General features: G+C 35.6%; 1 protein-coding gene across 2 annotated transcripts in view; it reads right to left on the bottom strand.

Annotated features, from left to right (window-relative positions):
- Positions 1-19,399, bottom strand: part of LOC128217885 (protocadherin Fat 4-like) — a 52,378-nt gene extending 32,979 nt beyond the window's left edge. The window contains exons 1-13 of one of the 2 annotated variants that reach the window (XM_052925318.1): positions 19,208-19,399; positions 18,393-18,513; positions 17,645-17,893; positions 16,523-16,662; positions 16,143-16,239; positions 14,436-14,573; positions 13,236-13,837; positions 11,996-12,140; positions 11,103-11,409; positions 5,108-5,217; positions 3,058-4,749; positions 1,911-2,111; positions 1,382-1,543 (exon numbers count right to left, since the gene is read on the bottom strand). In XM_052925318.1, the coding sequence (XP_052781278.1) occupies positions 1,382-1,543; positions 1,911-2,111; positions 3,058-4,749; positions 5,108-5,217; positions 11,103-11,409; positions 11,996-12,140; positions 13,236-13,837; positions 14,436-14,573; positions 16,143-16,239; positions 16,523-16,662; positions 17,645-17,893; positions 18,393-18,513; positions 19,208-19,330 (4,087 nt within the window). In that variant the 5' untranslated portion in view covers positions 19,331-19,399. Of the gene's footprint in view, positions 1-1,381; positions 1,544-1,910; positions 2,112-3,057; positions 4,750-5,107; positions 5,218-11,102; positions 11,410-11,995; positions 12,141-13,235; positions 13,838-14,435; positions 14,574-16,142; positions 16,240-16,522; positions 16,663-17,644; positions 17,896-18,392; positions 18,514-19,207 lie in introns of those variants that run through there. The other variant, XM_052925319.1, reaches the window with a different exon arrangement.
- Positions 19,400-19,676: the final 277 nt, after the last annotated feature.

The following is a 19,676-nucleotide window of genomic DNA, read 5'->3' as shown; positions in this document are numbered from 1 at the left end:
GTGACCTTGACCTTGGCCCCACCAGCCCCAATATCGAACTTGACCTGTATCTTCTGATGTTACACCTGTGTACCAAAAAAATTTCAAATCTGTCAAGCCTTTCATGAGTTATCGTCCGGAAACCATTTTTCTATTTTTAGTAACAGTGACCTTGACATTGGCCTCACCAGCCCCAATATCGAACTTGACCTGTATCTTCTGATGTTACACCTGTGTACCAAAATTTTTTCAAATTTGTCTAGCCTTTCATGAGTTATCGTCCGGAAACCAGACCGACCAACAGACCGACCGACAGACCAACCGACAAGCTCACTCCTATATACCCCTTCAAACTTCGTTTGTGGGGGTATAATAAAACTGGGGGATTGTCATTGGCATCTGAAGCACAATAACATGGAGCATAATTGTTGCCATCTGAAGCACAATAAGACTGGGGCATTGTCATTGGCATCTGAAGCACAAAAATACTGGGGCATTGTCATTGGCATCTGAAGCATAATCATCTGAAAGACAATCAGATTGGGGCATTATCATCAAAAAAATATGACCAGGGCTAAATCATCTGAAACAAAATAAGATTGGGGCATTACCATTGGCATCTTAGAAACAAATAAAGACTGAGGGTTTTATCATCTGAAACAAAATAGGCATTGTCATTGAAAACTAACAGATAAGACATAAGCTCATTGAAACATGCTGTTTTTATGCTTGTAAAACTTGTGTTGTTTTAAATTGGCTTTTAACTGGCTTTGAAATTACCTATTTTATTTGAAAATTACAAATATGAGTTTCTGAAATTCTAGATCTTAGACTAGAATAGAAAGCACATAATATTGAATAGTCCAATTAAAAGACCCTGGCTGACATACTATTGGGCTCATTAACAGAATATATATATCAAAATTAACAGCCCTATTTATTAAAAATCTATTTTATAGTGTGTGTTTTTTTGCCAAAGGTCATGAACTTAACATTCTATAAGGTGGTCAAACCATAAATAAGCTATTTATCCGTCAATTTCATTTTATTCCATATACCAATCTTGTTCAGATTTTATACCTGGTGACCCCCATACTATTTTGGTATGATATAAAAGTGTGCTGTTTGCTTATTGGTCATATGTAGAATGATTGACCAAAAGTACATCTTATATAAAGTTATTACAGTTTGTATTGTTGTTCTTCATTTCAACTGAAACTGGACCTGAAATGAACTGTATGACATTTTATCATTCAAGGCCAGAAAAGTGTGTTTGTACTTTTTCTCAGTATCATTTTACTTTCTCTACATATAATTGCCTCATAAATGATACCAAAATACATTATATGAGGTTACCAGGCAACCAACTTTTGGATATTTGTGTATCCGACATAATACTGACCGCTGATGTAGACAGTGAGCGAGGCCGTTGTGGTCAGCCCCCCTCCGTCTGCCACATCAACTAGTATCAAGTAGTTGTCTGTTGTCTCACGGTCCAGTGCATGGCTTGTTGTCACGGTAATAGCTCCTGTAGATGGTTGAAGGTCAAAGTTGCCTCCTCCATCTGTGGTTAAACGGTTAACATGTAAGAAATAGTGGATCATGAATGAATTTTGGGGGGAATTTTTTCTTAAACTGTGAGTGTTGTTTTCCACAAATATTCTCAACAAATTATATTTTTTATATGCTAAAATTATCTAAACATCCTGTTCAACCCTTGCAACTGTCTAAAAGTCTTTGAATATAGATTATTTTTGGTTACATCTTACATAAAGTTATTGTGCAGACAGTACAATAAAAAAGCAAATTATTAAAAGATATTTGAATTATTTTAAACTCTAAAATTCCTGATATGGAATAGCATCAGTATCAGACTTTTTTCTGAAAACTAGGCTTTCATCAATTTACAAGTCATTCAATTGTTAACCCACCACTGCCAGCAACAAAGGCGTAAGTGATGACATTATTCGGAGCAGTAGCATCACCATCAGTACACCCAAGGGTAACAACAGCGTCGCCACCAGAAGCATTTTCCAGCACACTTTTACTATACAGGTTCAGGTTACAGACAGGACTGTTGTCATTCAAGTCATTGATTGTAAGGTATAAGGTGAACGTTGCTATCTTTGCATCTGTTGAAAACATAAATATATTTTTTTTTACTTTTTTTCACAGTATTCCAATATGTTCAGGGCTTCCATTAAAAGCAAGTTTGGAAGTATAATACTCCCTAGAAATGAGTTAAAACTTCCAAAGTTGATTCCTTGGAAGTATAAAAACTTCTATAATTTTGAAGAAATCTTCCAAAGTTGAAAGCTTGGAAGTTCAAAATATCAAAACCTGGTTTCAATATTACTTTTATGGTCACAATAATTGTTTTTGAGAACCTTAAACTTTCACATTTCAGTTAAAACCTTCATATATTGATGGACAGGAATTTCATTCTTCTAGTTTCAAATTCTTAATGGAAGCCCTGTATGTTATAACTTGAACATTGTACGATCTGAGATAAAATTCATTTAAAAAAAATTAAGTTATTTTATTGCATCAGTTTTGATGTTAAAGAACTACAATATATATTTATTAAGAAATTCCGAGGCTTAACATTATTAAACCTATAACAATATTGTCTGCAAAATTGTATACATGTTAATGTTAAAACGGATTTTTAATGTTTACCATTTTCAGCTTGCCTACCAATAACATTTTAAATTTGGACATCAATTTAAAACAATACTACAAACAAAGGACAACAAAATAACTCGCACAATAAAAGGAAACAAGAGTTTCTCCTGGGCAAATGCATTCACTAGACATTCTTTTTTTAATTATTAAAAAATGGCCAAAAAGTAATATTGCTATTATTCAAGACAGAGTTATGGGCCTTGCTGTAAATGTGTGTTAAATCTCTGCCAACATGTGTACAAAGTGTGATTTTTTAGATCTTAGCAGATTTCGAGCTTTGCATGACCAAGGTCAAAGAATTTGCACAACAATGAGTACACCTACTTAACACAATGGCTTTCACAATACTTCACTTTTTTCTGTTAATAATAGACAGGCTAAAGTTACACTTACCAGGATCTGTGCCTGCATCAGTGACCTCAATGTTGAATGTTACAGGGTTAATTGTCATCACTTCCATGTCCACATCCCCGGCAACCGTCATTTCTCCAGTTTGGGGATTAATAGCCATCAAGTTATCAAATCCTGAAGGCACCGATGAGATTGAGTAGGTCAGTTTGCCATCGGCTCCACTGTCACCATCAGTAGCTGTTGTATCCACAACTAAGAAGCCAATGTTTATGTTTTCATCAATATTGATTGACTCTGTGGCTGGACTGAAAACTGGTGGATCTTCATTGATGCCTATAACTTTAATATGAATTGTTGTGGTTGCTGAGTGTCCGCCATCGTCTTCTGCATAAGCTACAAGGGCATATGATGTTGTTGTTTCATAGTTTATCAATCCTCCATTTTGAATTCTTACAACCCCACCTGTATCTATCTGAAATATCGTAACATCAGCTAAACTGTAGCTTACAACTGCACTGTCACTGTCAGTAGCTGTAATAGTGGTAACAGATGTTCCTGTTACTCCTGGCTCCGTTACGTTAGCATAATACACAGCTGGGAAAAAGACTGGAGTGACATCATTTTCATCCAGTATTGTGATCGTCAGTGTAGAAGTCACCGTTCTTGAGCCTTGTTGACCATTATCAGCGGCATACACTTCTAACTCCATATTGGGAGTACCAAGATTGTCAAAGTCAATGTTGGAAACTAAGTAGATGTTTCCAGTGTCTGGATCAACAGAAAACTCTGTGATTGCTGGATCGCTGCTGAATGTAATAATTTCTGAGGTATCGCTGTCTGCAGCTAGGAGTTGAAATATTGAAGTACCAGCAGCCGTCGACTCAGATATTGAGACACTCAATGTGTTAGTGAATTCTGGATTATGTTCATTTACATCTCCGATTTCAATTCTTACAGTCACAGTTGTTGTAAATTTAGTACCAACTCCTTGATCTTCGACCTTTATAATGATGTCATATGAGGTTTCAGTCTCATAATCAAAGGATGAGTCTAACATAACACCAGTACCAGACATAGAAAAAATGGTGGAAGGACCTCCGTTGACTGTGACTAGGGTGTAAACTAGATCATTATTCGGTGATGTTGTGTCACCATCTGTGCATGAAACTGTTGCAATATTGCCAATAATTTGATTTTCTAGTAAGCCAATGGTTAGAAAGGATGGGTCACATACAGGAGCATTGTCATTGACATCATTCACATTAATCGTCACTGTTACTGTCACACTTCTTGGTGATGCACCAGAATCATGTGCAACAACATCAAATGTATACTGAATGTTTGTCTCATAATTCAGCGCATTCTTCAAAGATATTTTCCCATTCTCTGTGTTCAAATAAAACATGGTACTAGCAGCCATACTGTAATAAACGTCACCATCGTCACCAACGTCAGTATCACTAGCTGTGACAGTTAGCAGGGTAGTACCGACAGCAGTATTTTCATCAAAGCTAGTGGAATATGGCAAACTTTGAAACACTGGATCAAATTCGTTCACTGGCCCTATGTTTACTGTGACCACAGCAGAACTAGATTTTGCCCCTGAGTTGCCAGCACTGTCAGCGGCCTGTACAATAAGGGTGAACACGGTTGATGCTTCATAGTCTAGCATAGTGGTGGTAGATATTTCTCCTGTAGTTGAGTCAATACTGAAATAGCTTCCAGTGTTTCCATCTTAAAATATAAAAATATTGTACATAATTATTTAACAATTTTATCTCTATCCAACTTTGTTCTCATATCAGATAATTCCCATTAATTGCCAACTTGGTTAAAAAATTACTTAAATATTATCCTACTGGCATATGACACTTTTGATATTCGAATAGGTAATTCACATGGTACATGCCTTAAAATTTACAACCAGAACATCAAAACAAATCTGTTCTTTCGATTCTCTTTTTAAACTTATTATAAAATACCAATTTTGTGAGCCGGTTTTCAACATATGAACAAAACTTGTACAAATGTTTTAGAGAGAAATGTTTTGTTCTCCTCTGAGTATTCTAAATCAACTAAATCTGGAACAAACCTATAATGGAATAGGTCACAGTCCCATAGTCGTTGGTCCCAGGATCGTCCGTGTCAGCAGCTGTGACAGTAATCACTGCTCCTAATGCAGTACCCTCTGCTACTGTTATGCTGTAATTTATATTGAATGAAATCAAACCAAACATAGAGCCCCTTAAACAGTAGCCAATGCCTATCAGTTTTATCCTCCGTCGAGGCATTACTCGACAATTATATAGTTATAGGCCTTACTACATGTGTAAGAATTGTAATTTGCAACAGGATTGCGCATTTAGTTACATGAGACTATGTTGAATACTTTCTGTATTGCCCAGATTAAACATATTGCATGACAACAACAAGGCTTTAAATGACCATGACCACACGGTCGAAGGCTATCACAATGCCTAGGCTTACTTTATAGAAAAACAAACAAGCTTAATATCAAATGAAATAAGACAAAAAAACAAGAGGGCCAAATGGCCCTGAATCGCTCACCTGTCATATATTGCACATTCTTCCATTATATACAAATATTGAAAACCTAAGCCTATGAACACGGGGCGTGGCCAATTTTGACCCCAGGGCTAAAGTTTGAACAATCTTAATAGTGGTCCGATAAACGATGCTTCATACCAAATATCTAAGGCCTTCGCCTTTTGGTTTCGGAGAAGAAGATTTTTTAAGTTTTCATCATAAACATATATAAGGAAACCCATGACCGCCCGGGTGGGGCCATTTTTTGACCCCAGAGCCAAAGATTGAACAATATTGGTACAAGTCAACTAGATGATATATCATGCCAAATATCTAAGCTCTTGTCACTACTTGATTTTACGTGTGTATCTATATATGTATATTTGTTAATAATTGTTGTATGTGGCCCATATTGAAAATTGGTTTGTGTACTAAATATGTTATCCAGTTTAAATTAAGACGTTACTTGTCTTTTTGAGTTCGGAGAAGATTTATTAAGTTTTCACTATAACACATATAGAGAAAACCCATCAGCACCCGGGTGTGGCCAATTTTGACCCCAGGGCCATAATTTGAACAAACTTTGTAGAGGTCCACTAGACGATGAATCATGCCAAATATCTAAGCTCTAAGCAACGTAAGTTCAGAGGAGATGATTTTTGAAGTTTTCACTATAAACATATAGAGAAAACCCATGACCCCCCAAGGGGGCGGGGCCAATTTTGACCTCAAGGCCATAATTTGAACAATCTTTGTAGAGGTCCACTAGACGATGAATCATGCCAAATATCTAAGCTCTAGTCCAAGTAAGTTCAGAGGAGAAGATTTTTTAAGTTTTAACTATAAACATATAGAGAATACCCTACCCCCCCGGGGCGGGGCCAATTTTGACCCCAAGGCCATAATTTGAACAATCTTTGTAGAGGTCCACTAGACGATGAATCATGCCATATATCTAAGCTCTAAGCAACGTAAGTTCAGAGGAGATTTTTGATTTTTTTTACTATAAACATATAGAGAAAACCCATGACCCCCCAGGGGCGGGGCCAATTTTGACCCCAGGGCCATAATTTGAACAATCTTTGTAGAGGTCCACTAGAAGATGAATCATGCCAAATATCTAAGCTCTAGTCCAAGTAAGTTCAAAGGAGAAGATTTTTGAAGTTTTCACTATAAACATATAGAGAAAACCCATGACCCCCGGGGCGGGGCCAATTTTGACCCCAAGGCCATTATTTGAACAAACTTTGTAAAGGTCCACTAGACGATGAATCATGCCAAATATCTAAGCTCTAGTCCAAGTAAGTTCAGAGGAGAAGATTTTTGAAGTTTTAACTATAAACATATAGAGAATACCCTAACCCCCCCGGGCGGGGCCAATTTTGACCCCAAGGCCATAATTTGAACAATCTTTGTAGAGGTCCACTAGACGATGAATCATGCCAAATATCTAAGCTGTAAGCAACGTAAGTTCAGAGGAGATTTTTGATTTTTTTTACTATAAACATATAGAGAAAACCCATGACCCCCAGGGGCGGGGCCAATTTTGACCCCAGGGCCATAATTTGAACAATCTTTGTAGAGGTCCACTAGACGATGAATCATGCCAAATATCTAAGCTCTAGTCCAAGTAAGTTCAAAGGAGAAGATTTTTGAAGTTTTCACTATAAACATATAGAGAAAACCCATGACCCCCGGGGCGGGGCCAATTTTGACCCCAAGGCCATTATTTGAACAAACTTTGTAAAGGTCCACTAGACGATGAATCATGCCAAATATCTAAGCTCTAGTCCAAGTAAGTTCAGAGGAGAAGATTTTTGAAGTTTTAACTATAAACATATAGAGAATACCCATGACCCCCCGGGGCGGGGCCAATTTTGACCCTAGGGCCATAATTTGAACAAACTTTGTAGAGGTCCACTAGACGATGAATCATGCCAAATATCTAAGCTCTAGTCCAAGTAAGTTCAGAGGAGAAGATTTTTGAAGTTTTAACTATAAACATATAGAGAATACCCTAACCCCCCGGGGCGGGGCCAATTTTGACCCCAAGGCCATAATTTGAACAATCTTTGTAGAGGTCTACTAGACGATGAATCATGCCATATATCTAAGCTCTAAGCAACGTAAGTTCAGAGGAGATTTTTGATTTTTTTTACTATAAACATATAGAGAAAACCCATGACCCCCCAGGGGCGGGGCCAATTTTGACCCCAGGGCCATAATTTGAACAATCTTTGTAGAGGTCCACTAGACGATGAATCATGCCAAATATCTAAGCTCTAGTCCAAGTAAGTTCAAAGGAGAAGATTTTTGAAGTTTTCACTATAAACATATAGAGAAAACCCATGACCCCCGGGGCGGGGCCAATTTTGACCCCAAGGCCATTATTTGAACAAACTTTGTAAAGGTCCACTAGACGATGAATCATGCCAAATATCTAAGCTCTAGTCCAAGTAAGTTCAGAGGAGAAGATTTTTGAAGTTTTAACTATAAACATATAGAGAATACCCTAACCCCCCGGGGCGGGGCCAATTTTGACCCCAAGGCCATAATTTGAACAATCTTTGTAGAGGTCCACTAGACGATGAATCATGCCAAATATCTAAGCTCTAAGCAACGTAAGTTCAGAGGAGATTTTTGATTTTTTTTTACTATAAACATATAGAGAAAACCCATGACCCCCCAGGGGCGGAGCCAATTTTGACCCCAGGGCCATAATTTGAACAATCTTTGAAGAGGTCCACTAGACGATGAATCATGCCAAATATCTAAGCTCTAGTCCAAGTAAGTTCAAAGGAGCAGATTTTTTAAGTTTTCACTATAAACATATAGAGAAAACCCATGACCCCCAGGGCGGGGCCAATTTTGATCCCAAGGCCATAATTTGAACAAACTTTGTAAAGGTCCACTAGACGATGAATCATGCCAAATATCTAAGCTCTAGTCCAAGTAAGTTCAGAGGAGAAGATTTTTGAAGTTTTAACTATAAACATATAGTGAATACATTTACATTTTATAGAGATGATCATTCTGACCAAGTTGCATTGAGATTAGGCTAAAATTGTGACCTCTATTGTGTTCACAAGGTTTTTTTACTAATTGACCTAGTGACCTAGTTTTTGACCTAGGCTGACCCAATATGGAACTTGACCTAGCTTATGTTAAGATGATCATTCTGACCAAGTTTCATTAAGATAAGGCTAAAATTGTGACCTCTATTTTGTTCACAAGGTTTTTCTAATAATTGACCTAGTGACCTAGTTATTGACTGCGTATGACCCAATATCGAACTTGACCCAGATTTTATAGAGATGATCATTCTGACCAAGTTGCATTAAGATTAGCCTAAAATTGTGACCTCTATTGTGTTCACAAGGTTTTTGTACTAATTGACCTAGTGACCTAGTTATTGACCGCGGATGACCCAATATCGAACTTGACCTAGATTTTATAGAGATGATCATTCTGACCAAGTTGCATTGAGATTAGGCTAAAATTGTGACCTCTATTGTGTTCACAAGGTTTTTGTACTAATTGACCTAGTGACCTAGTTATTGACCGTGAATGACCCAATATCAAACTTGACCTATATTTTACAGCAATGATCATTCTGACCAATTTGCATTGAGATTAGGCTAAAATTGTGACCTCTATTGTGTTCACAAGGTTTTTGTACTAATTGACCTAGTGACCTAGTTATTGACCGCGGATGACCCAATATCGAACTTGACCTAGATTTTATAGAGATGATCATTCTGACCAAGTTGCATTGAGATTAGGCTAAAATTGTGACCTCTAATGTGTTCACAAGGTATTTCTACTAATTGACCTACTGACCTAGTTTTTGACCCCAGATGACCCAATATCGAACTTGACCTAGATTTCATAGAGATGATCAGTCTGACCAAGTTTCATAAAGATTAGGTCAAAATTGTGACCTCTGTTGTGTTCACAAGGTTTTTCTAATAATTGACCTAGTGACCTAGTTATTGACTGCGGATGACCCAATATCGAACTTGACCCAGATTTTATAGAGATGATCATTCTGACCAAGTTGCATTAAGATTAGCCTAAAATTGTGACCTCTATTGTGTTCACAAGGTTTTTGTACTAATTGACCTAGTGACCTAGTTGTTGACCGCGGATGACCCAATATCGAACTTGACCTACATTTTATAGAGATGATCATTCTGACCAAGTTGCATTGAGATTAGGCTAAAATTGTGACCTCTATTGTGTTCACAAGGTTTTTGTACTAATTGACCTAGTGACCTAGTTATTGACCGTGAATGACCCAATATCAAACTTGGCCTACATTTTACAGCGATGATCATTCTGACCAATTTGCATTGAGATTAGGCTAAAATTGTGACCTCTATTGTGTTCACAAGGTTTTTCTACTAATTGACCTAGTGACCTAGTTATTGACCGCGGATGACCCAATATCGAACTTGACCTAGATTTTATAGAGATGATCATTCTGACCAAGTTGCATTGAGATTAGGCTAAAATTGTGACCTCTAATGTGTTCACAAGGTATTTCTACTAATTGACCTACTGACCTAGTTTTTGACCCCAGATGACCCAATATCGAACTTGACCTAGATTTCATAGAGACGATCAGTCTGACCAAGTTTCATAAAGATTAGGTCAAAATTGTGACCTCTGTTGTGTTCACAAGGTTTTTCTAATAATTAACCTAGTGACCTAGTTATTGACTGCGGATGACCCAATATCGAACTTGACCTAGATTTTATAGAGATGATTATTCTGACTAACTTGCATTGAGATTAGGCTAAAATTGTGACCTCTATTGTGTTCACAAGGTTTTTGTACTAATTGACCTAGTGACCTAGTTGTTGACCGCGGATGACCCAATATCGAACTTGACCTACATTTTATAGAGATGATCATTCTGACCAAGTTGCATTGAGATTAGGCTAAAATTGTGACCTCTATTGTGTTCACAAGGTTTTTCTACTAATTGACCTAGTGACCTAATTATTGACCGCGGATGACCCAATATCGAACTTGACCTAGATTTTATAGAGATGACCATTCTGACCAAGTTGCATTGAGATTAGGCTAAAATTGTGACCTCTATTGTGTTCACAAGGTTTTTCTACTAATTGACCTAGTGACCTAGTTTTTGACCCCAGATAACCCTATATCGAACTTGACCTAGATTTTGTAGAGATGATCAGTCTGACCAAGTTTCATAAAGATTAGGTCAAAATTGTGACCTCTATTGTGTTCACAAGCAATTGTGGACGGACGGACGGACGGACGGACGGACGGACGGACGGACGGACGGCGGACGAAGAGTGATCACAAAAGCTCACCTTGTCACTACGTGACAGGTGAGCTAAAAACACAACACATCAAGACTTTTCTTTCATCAATTATATACATGCATTTTCTATGTTGCTTAAACATTTATTTATAACAAACATATGTTTACTGCAGATAAAATTAATGAACAAAATGATAAATTCCATAAAGATTTTAGAAAATGAAAAAGGAACAATAAACACTACCTATATTTTGGTGGGCTAAACGCTGGGGCATTGTCATTCACGTCAGTCACTGTCAATGACACAGTTCCTGTAACTGCATTGGTCCCGTCTGTTGCCTTGATTTGCAACGTATAACTAGCAGTCGTTTCTCGATCAAGCCTGCCTGATAGAAGTATCTCTCCTGATTCTTGATCCAGGGTGAAACCAGATGGCGGGGTAACCCAGGAATAGGTAACTGAGTCCCCAACATCATTGTCTGCAACTGATACTGTTGTTATTACAGAACCAGGGGAGAGACTCTCAGCTTTGCTGACATGATATACTGCATCTGAAAAGCAGAAATAATATTGGTTATAATCTATCAGCTTATTATTCATGTTTCTTAAAAATGTCAATATCACACAAGCTTTATTTTACTCTTGTATACAGTTTAATAAGTATACATGTATGTCTCATCATTTCTATAATGTCAGAGCAAAACAAAACCGGCCGTTTACTTAGCATATACAAAATAAGACTCAAATTCAACAGAAATTTTACAGTCAAACTGTCACAAAGCAGGGTAAGTCATGCAGGACATTGACAATAATTTTATAAATTAGAATTCTGATTACAAAGCTGTAAAACTGTACTAAAGTGCCCCTGAATAACTGCAATTGCTCATCTGTTCTTATTTTATTAAAAAAATTGCATAACTTGAAAATTAATATAGCCAGTAATATGGGTTTTGCTATAGACATGCGCATATTGTCAGTGTGTGGTGCAAGAAGGTTCCTTTTAATATCTCGAACAATATTTGAGTTAACGCCAATGTTAACTATTTGCAGTACGATGATGATCGCACAAAGGATATATCATTTCCTTATCTAGGTTTTTTGAAAAAGAAACAAGATACAAATAGCGATAAAATTTACTTGGTGTAAATACTGGGGAGTGTTCATTGACTCCTGTAACCAAGACTGTGCCAGTGACGTATACTGATCTTGTGCCATCCGACACTCTTATTGTCAGGTCAAACTGGCTGGAGGCCACAGTGTCATAGTCTATAGGCGACTTCAGCTGGAATGGTAGACGGTATTACATTTGATTCACTAAGTGTCATGTCAAAGTAATCCCTAAACCCTGTTCAGATATATTCAGATTTTTTTTTATTTCAAATTAAAAGATGTTGATGTTTCAATGAACATTTCAGATGCGACAGCACCTTTTATGATTACATTCATGTAAGAAATTGATAGACCCCAAAAAACAAAAATCACATAAGGTCTATTGCTCAAAACTTGGTTAAAGTTAACTAAGTTGTTAACATTAATATTGATTACTTTTGAATTTTTTATTCTCTGGAAATTTAATGGATACACTTGTGATCTGCTGTTGGACTATCAATATTTGAGACATCTTATTCAGCTGTTATAGTATTATTTAAGCTTATGAATATATCTTCAACTATTTCACTTTTAAAAGTTAACAAAGATGTCCTTAATCACATTGTTAACATTAACAAAGTTCTGAATAATCATCCTATTGCCATCGCAATAAGACATTAAAATAAACAGCCAGAATTTCTGATGCTACTCAGCAGTCTGTGACATTATCAATTTAAACAAGCCCTTCTAAATTGAATCCAGAGTTTAAAGGAGCAGAGAGAGTATTTCAACATTGCAGGGCTTGCAGGCTTGTGCTAATTTCAAGTAAAACTTGATTTAAAGGGACTTAACACCAGATGGTAACAAAATTGGCAAATACAGTATTACCCCAAAACAAGCTTAGAATTGTCAATACAAGCTAGTATGAAGCCGATAATATGCCGCTTTTCATGATTAAAAGAATATTCTGTCACTGTCTCAGCTTAGTATACTCATTTAAAAGTAGCCCATTATGGTTTCCAAGTTAATGGTGCATATATTTAGCATGTGAAAGCCCGTGATTAATACAGATATATATACCAATGCTATTTTAAATTTTACTAGTATTTACATGATAGATAATGCAAGAATTTTTTTTTTACATTTTTATTTATTTTTGCAATTGTATCATCTGGTGTCAAGTCCCTTAAGACTAAGCAAAAAATATACCCATATTCAATATGGCTAAACATTTTCTAATTTCTAAAATAAAAGTAAAAACTTTAAGTTACACACAATATAAACTTACTTTTAAGTCACTCCCAACAATCTCAAAGTATGTTGTATCCCCATTCGTTATAGTGTATGTTACAGTCTCACCATCTGCGTCACTACACAAGAAGCTAAATAAAACATCACCTATAGTCCCTTCTTCGGCCATAACACTTGAAAATGCCATGTCTGACGTACACGCTGGATCATTATCATCAACTCCATCAACCGTTATTGTAACAGTCGCAGTGTCTGAATTTGTATGGATTTCTTCTGTAGCAGTTACTGTAAGGGTGTATGTCGAAGTACCCTCGGCATCTAGAACCCCAGCTTTTGTGATCAATCCTGTGTCTGAGTCAATCAAGAACTTATTTCCCGTATTTCCACCAGTTATTGCATACTTCAGATTTCCATATTTACTTGAATCTCCATCTGGGTCAGTCGCAGTGACTGTAATTACACTTGCTCCTATTGCTGCATCTTCTGGGATATTGACAGTGTAAGTTGCAGTTGAGAAAGATGGACCTCCGTCATTGACATCACCAACTGATATATCCACGTTAATCGTTGTGGAGAAGTCTCCATCACTGACTGTGATTTCTATGGTGTAGGCAGGGTTGGTTTCATAATCAAGTAAGGCTGTAAGAGGAATAATGGCATAGGTTAGTTTATACTAAATCATTTTAGCTCCATTGTGAAAACAGCTGGAAACAGATATGAAACACTCTTTCCTGGTTTATTAGAAACAACTAATTATGTCTAGTTTTAGAGACCTTAAGGCAATATCCCTAGTGGTGATCTACTTGCTAATTTAAACAAGAATCACCTACTTATCAATTTAAAACCAGAATTACAAAATTGCCAATTTTAACATGAATCTACTACTTGCCAATTGAAACAAGAATCACTTAGCTATCCATTTAAACAAGAATCACCTACTTATCAATGTAATCGCTATAAGAATCACCATCTTACCAGTTTAAACAAGAATCACCTACTTGCCAATTTTAACATGAATCACCTACTTGCCAATTGAAACAAGAATCACTTACATATCCATACAAGAATCAGCTTCTTATTAATGAAAACAAGAATCACCTACTTGCAAATTTAAAGGAGAATCACCATCGACCGATTTGAACTAGAATCACCTACATGTAGTTCCTTATGCCAATCCTCCTTTTCGATTTAAACACAAATCACCTACTTTTCAATCAGAGCTGCAAGAATCACATACTTGACAGTTTAAGGGCTGTGGTAGCCCCAGTTGTGTCTATGCTGAAGTCATCTTGGGGACTCTGGGTGATGGTATAGATCAGGGGAGATGTGTCAGAATCTGTACACCCTAGATCTGCTATCACCACAGTGTTCAAGGCTATAAAAGAAAAATAGGAACTCAAATATGACGGGTGATGAATGCTTATTTAAAGTGACACTCTTATTCAAAATCAATACATACACATGTATAACACACATAATTTTTGACTGGTAAACCTTTAAATCATGCAATAATGGAACATATTAATTACTGATAACAAGATTGTAACTGTGTATTTAATATAATATAATATTAAATGATTGGTGAATGCTTAAACATTTACTGTGGTCTACTACAGTCTCATGAGGAAGAAGTACCATGTTTTATGATCATTTCTTTCAAATTCAATTCAGTCCTTTATGAGAAACATTGTTTTCGACATTATTAATCCTTTTTGGAATATTAAAACAAAATTTTTCATTGTGGCAAGTCTTATTTGGGAGTAAGAGTGAATCTTTTAGGAGACACTATATTCAAATAGTGTATATGGTAACCCATTCTGAAAAGCTATAAAAACTATTTCTAGTGAAAAACAAACAAACTTCAATTTGGTATCATATCAAAGGGGTCACATTGAACTTTTGTATCAATCTTATATTTTTACCAAAAATACATTGCAGATGAAAGATATAATAACAAAATACAAAATCGCAATGGTTTAAGTACTGCTATTAACCTTTTTATTAAAGCAATGCAATAAATCTCACTTTCACAAAAGACAGATGTACATACAATTCACTCTACAATTTTAACTTAGATATTTTAATAACATTCTGGAGGAAAGTTATTCAAAACTTAGAATGTTTTTCACTATACAGGTCTGCTAAAAAATAATCCAATGCATATACCAGTAATTAATTTTTGAGTTGACAAGAAAATTGAGATACTCTTTTAAAGAACACTCAGCTATTTCTGAGCTTACATGCCAAATTTCATTTGATTTAGTCAAAATATTATTGAGATAAATTTGAATCTTTAACAAATCTCTACTAGTTCCTTTATAGAGTGATTTGCAAAGAAGAATTTCGACCAATTTTTTATTTTTAGGAATTGTTCAATTGGGAATGGGTCAGCGTATCTGACATGCGGGAATAATCTAGCAAATAATAGAATCAAATACATGGTGTGGCTCATGCAAGAAATGGTAAAATGTACCATTTCTTCTTTTGAGGTTTCAAAAGAAATTATTTCTTTAATTTAAGTCAGTTCATTATTAAGGTACATTTCTTGCTCACTCAAAATGTGAATTTTATTAAAACTAAAAGAAAAAAATAATTTTATTTTGAAGTGTTTGAAAAAAACTCAAACATATAAAACTAGAGTTTGACCATAATTTTGACCAAAACTCTTACTGCCTGAGGAACTTGTTTCAGATTGACACCCTTGTCCACCACTCCTCCACATTTTATTTGAAATAAATGACCTTGACAAGAAATAGTCAAATATCAGGTGAGCAGCTCTGAGATTTAAATGTACCAAACTTTTTCATTTATTCAATTCATAAAGAATAAGTATCCCAAACACACACACAATCACAATTAATTATCTTACAATTCCGGATAAAAATCTAAAACAATAATATAATTCCCCTGCCTTATTAAAAAAGTTGCGACATAAATATATCACCTGAATTCTCTGCCTCGGTCCGCACATGTGATGCAGGGCTACATGTTGGCTTGACGTCATTTACATCGGAAACTTGTATTGTAATTGTTCCTGTTCCCTGTAAAATATACATGAACACCTAAAGGTTTTTATTCTAAATATCTTCATGCTCAGTAGTGTTACACTGGTATCTGATGAAATGCTTTTAAATATCAGAAAGAATTGAAAATACAAATCTGCCCTACTTATTGTTTTTTTTTCTATATAAGGTCTTTTCAATTGTCCTATTAACAAAAACTCTTAGGGAAACTTCAAATATTTTTTTCTATTTTTCAATAGACTGACTTATCAGATAACAAATTTAAATCTCATCATTTCAAAGGAAAAAGAATTGTTTGTACCGTCTGAGCCGGAGTTCCCCCATCAACAGCAATGACAGTGATTTTATAGTTTGTCTGAGTTTCATAATCCAGAGTCTTGGCCAGCCTGATTTTCCCGGAGGTCTGGTCAATACTGAACAGGCCCAAGCCACTGTTGGTCACTGAAAGAGATTTATCTCTGAATGGGAAACAGTAAAATAAAAATTGTTATTTTCAACTACTGTGAAATCATAAATATTCGTGGGACATTAATTTTTGTGGGTTGCCTTATCCACAAATTCAGGATCCCAACCAAAATTTGACCTTTAATTATGAAATCATAATGTCTATTATATGTAAACGGGTAAACATGTATTCACATAAATATACATGAATATACATGGTCGCAGTAAACAATTTGTAAGTACTGTAAATGACTGGTTATAAGACACACTTTTTTCCCTCACTTATTTGTTTCTCTGATCAAATATTCAATTGATTATTTAATAATAACCCTTACTATTTTTTCACAGTTTTCAAAAAAACACATTCAATAGCTTCATTATTTTATATCATTGATGTGGGTGCATATTTATTTATAACCCTTAAATTACCGCTCAAGGGATAATTGACATGGGTATCTGGGCTTATTGACATATTGTCCCATTGTAGTGTCATCTGCATGACATAGATGATACATAGCATGATATCGGCACATGGTGAATAAGCAGACAATTTAGGATCACAGTTTTGATTTTTTCAAGAAAATAAAAATCCACAAATTTAAGAACCCACGAAATCATATTTTTTTTTAAAAACTATAAAATTTCAAGCCCATGAATATAAATTATGGTATAGCCTCCATGAATTATAATTACCCAAGGAAATGAACATCCAAATTTGTTTGCAAGGTTATATAAAACCAGTGCAGCCAAGTTCTTGACTCACGTTATCATTACTATCAATGCTACACCTGACATGAGTTGCAAGTGCAATATCATTATCTTAAAATAAATGTTTCTTACATATAAAACCAAATCGAAAAAAAATACCAAAAATATACAATTTTCAAAATTGTATATTTTTTAAAAGTAAAAATTGGCAGAAACTCACTTGGCTTCAACTATCATTGTACTTTATAATCATCTAACATTAGGTACTGACCTGATTCAATACTATGGCGAACAATGCCATGTGGAGCAGCATCTGCATCAGAAGCAGAAAACGTCAAGAGTGTTGTACCCACAGCAGTATTCTCTGAAAACGTTTCATCTCGATCTGCACCAAAATTGGGCATGGCTTCATTGACAGGATTGACTGCCACAATCACAGGAATCTCCAGCGGGGTGCTACTTCCATTTGTTACTTGGACAACAAGGGCAAAGTTTTGGGTTCCAGCGTCATAATCTAATGCTGTAACAGAGATGAGTCATTTTTTAATAGTTAAATTACCGTATCAGTGTTAGAAAGAAGTATTAAAGTTTGCACGCCCTACACCTGGTAAAATATGCTGGGCTGGTTCCAAATGGAAATTATCAACATCAGGGCATAAAACAATTTCATAATCTAAGGAAATTTTAATTTAGGCTTGTGGATTAATATTCAAGATTGTCAGAAATACACAAAAAATTGTCTAAACTATTTTTCTGATAATTATGAAAATAGTTCTTTATAATATATATATTTTTAAAGTATTATTTTTATAAGCTGTCCATTAATTTTTCCATAAATAAATTTTCACCATAAGTATAGAAATTGAATGAGAACCATTTTCTTCATTAATGCTCTATTAAAAAATCTGATACCTCACTTACTGAGAAACTGTTCATTTACTGGCTTTGGTTTTCAGATTTCATACCATTCACTTATATAATTACCATAAAACTATAACCATTAACTCATTTGTATTTACCTGAAGCAAGGGTTATAACTCCAGCTGCACTGATGCTGAAGGCACTCCCTGTATTCCCTGAAATGATGGTGTATGCCAGTGTGTCAATCCCATCTCGATCCGAGCAGTCCAAGTCCACATACTGAAATGGAAATGAGATACAGGTAAATATATTTCATATATAAATACATGAAACAATACATTGAGTATTGTCACACAAATGCTCAGTTATGTCTGTAAGAGGCATACCATAGTATGGTATTTATGGTGGTAATCCAAAAGATACATCATAGACCACACTCTTCTATATTCACTGTGTGACAAAAATGCATTTCAGAGCAAGAAATCATCGGAATTAACAAGCCTGATTTCTAACAGTGATTTGAAGTGAAGTGATATTAAAACATTTTTAAACAGGCACTGCTTTTTTTTAAAAATCCAGAATTAGAGCAAGGTAGGAAAATATTTTCGCCAGTGCATGAGATGCTGAATTTGACCACAGGACAGATGATCGTTATCAGACTGACAAATATATAATGAAGTAGTAGAATTGAAGTCTAAAACACAATCACAAGGTATGATGATAAGGTAACCAGCATCTATTGTAGGGTTGTAGTTGAGGGCACTTGATTTTCACAAAGGCTGCCTGGGTTTGATACCTGGCCTGGCACCTGTGAATTTGGTTGGTGGTCACCAAGCTGGACAAGTAGGTTTTCCACGGATTCCCCAACAAGGCAAGAAAACACTCCTGCACAACATCTTGCTCACGAGAGAGACTTAGCATAAGTAAATAAAACTTACTTCAATCACTGTAGAATGAATATGTTTAAACTAACATTTTGTGATGTTAGGATCCCAGGTTCATCTATGGATATGAAATGTGAGTATGTAGTGCAGGTCGGCATCTCATCGCTGACATCGTTGACATTGACAGTGACTGTTGCTTCAGCAGAAACCATTCCTCCATCTGTAGCTCGTACAGTAAGGCTGTAACTGGTAGTTCCACTTTCAAAATCAAGCGCCCCTGCAAGCTTCACTTCCCCGGATGATGAGTCAATTCTGAACTTTCCATCTCCATTACCAGCTAAAAAATCAAGCAAAAGAATACCATGGTGTTTTATACAAATACATATAGGGTAATTGTTTGTTTTGGTAAAAAATATATTTCACTGATTAAACACCAAAAGCTGTATTTTACGAGTGGTGTTCAATTGTTGAAATATATTGTGAAACAAAAGGATATAAAAAGACATTAAACTGTAGTTTTTTAGAAAAGCGCACCAAATTGTATGCGGAAGTATCTTC

Source organism: Mya arenaria, chromosome 14 (genome assembly GCF_026914265.1).
Source record: "Mya arenaria isolate MELC-2E11 chromosome 14, ASM2691426v1".
NCBI classification, from domain to species: Eukaryota; Metazoa; Mollusca; class Bivalvia; order Myida; family Myidae; genus Mya; species Mya arenaria.
Note: the sequence above shows the minus strand (reverse complement) of the source record. Positions and strands in the feature narration are given on the sequence as shown.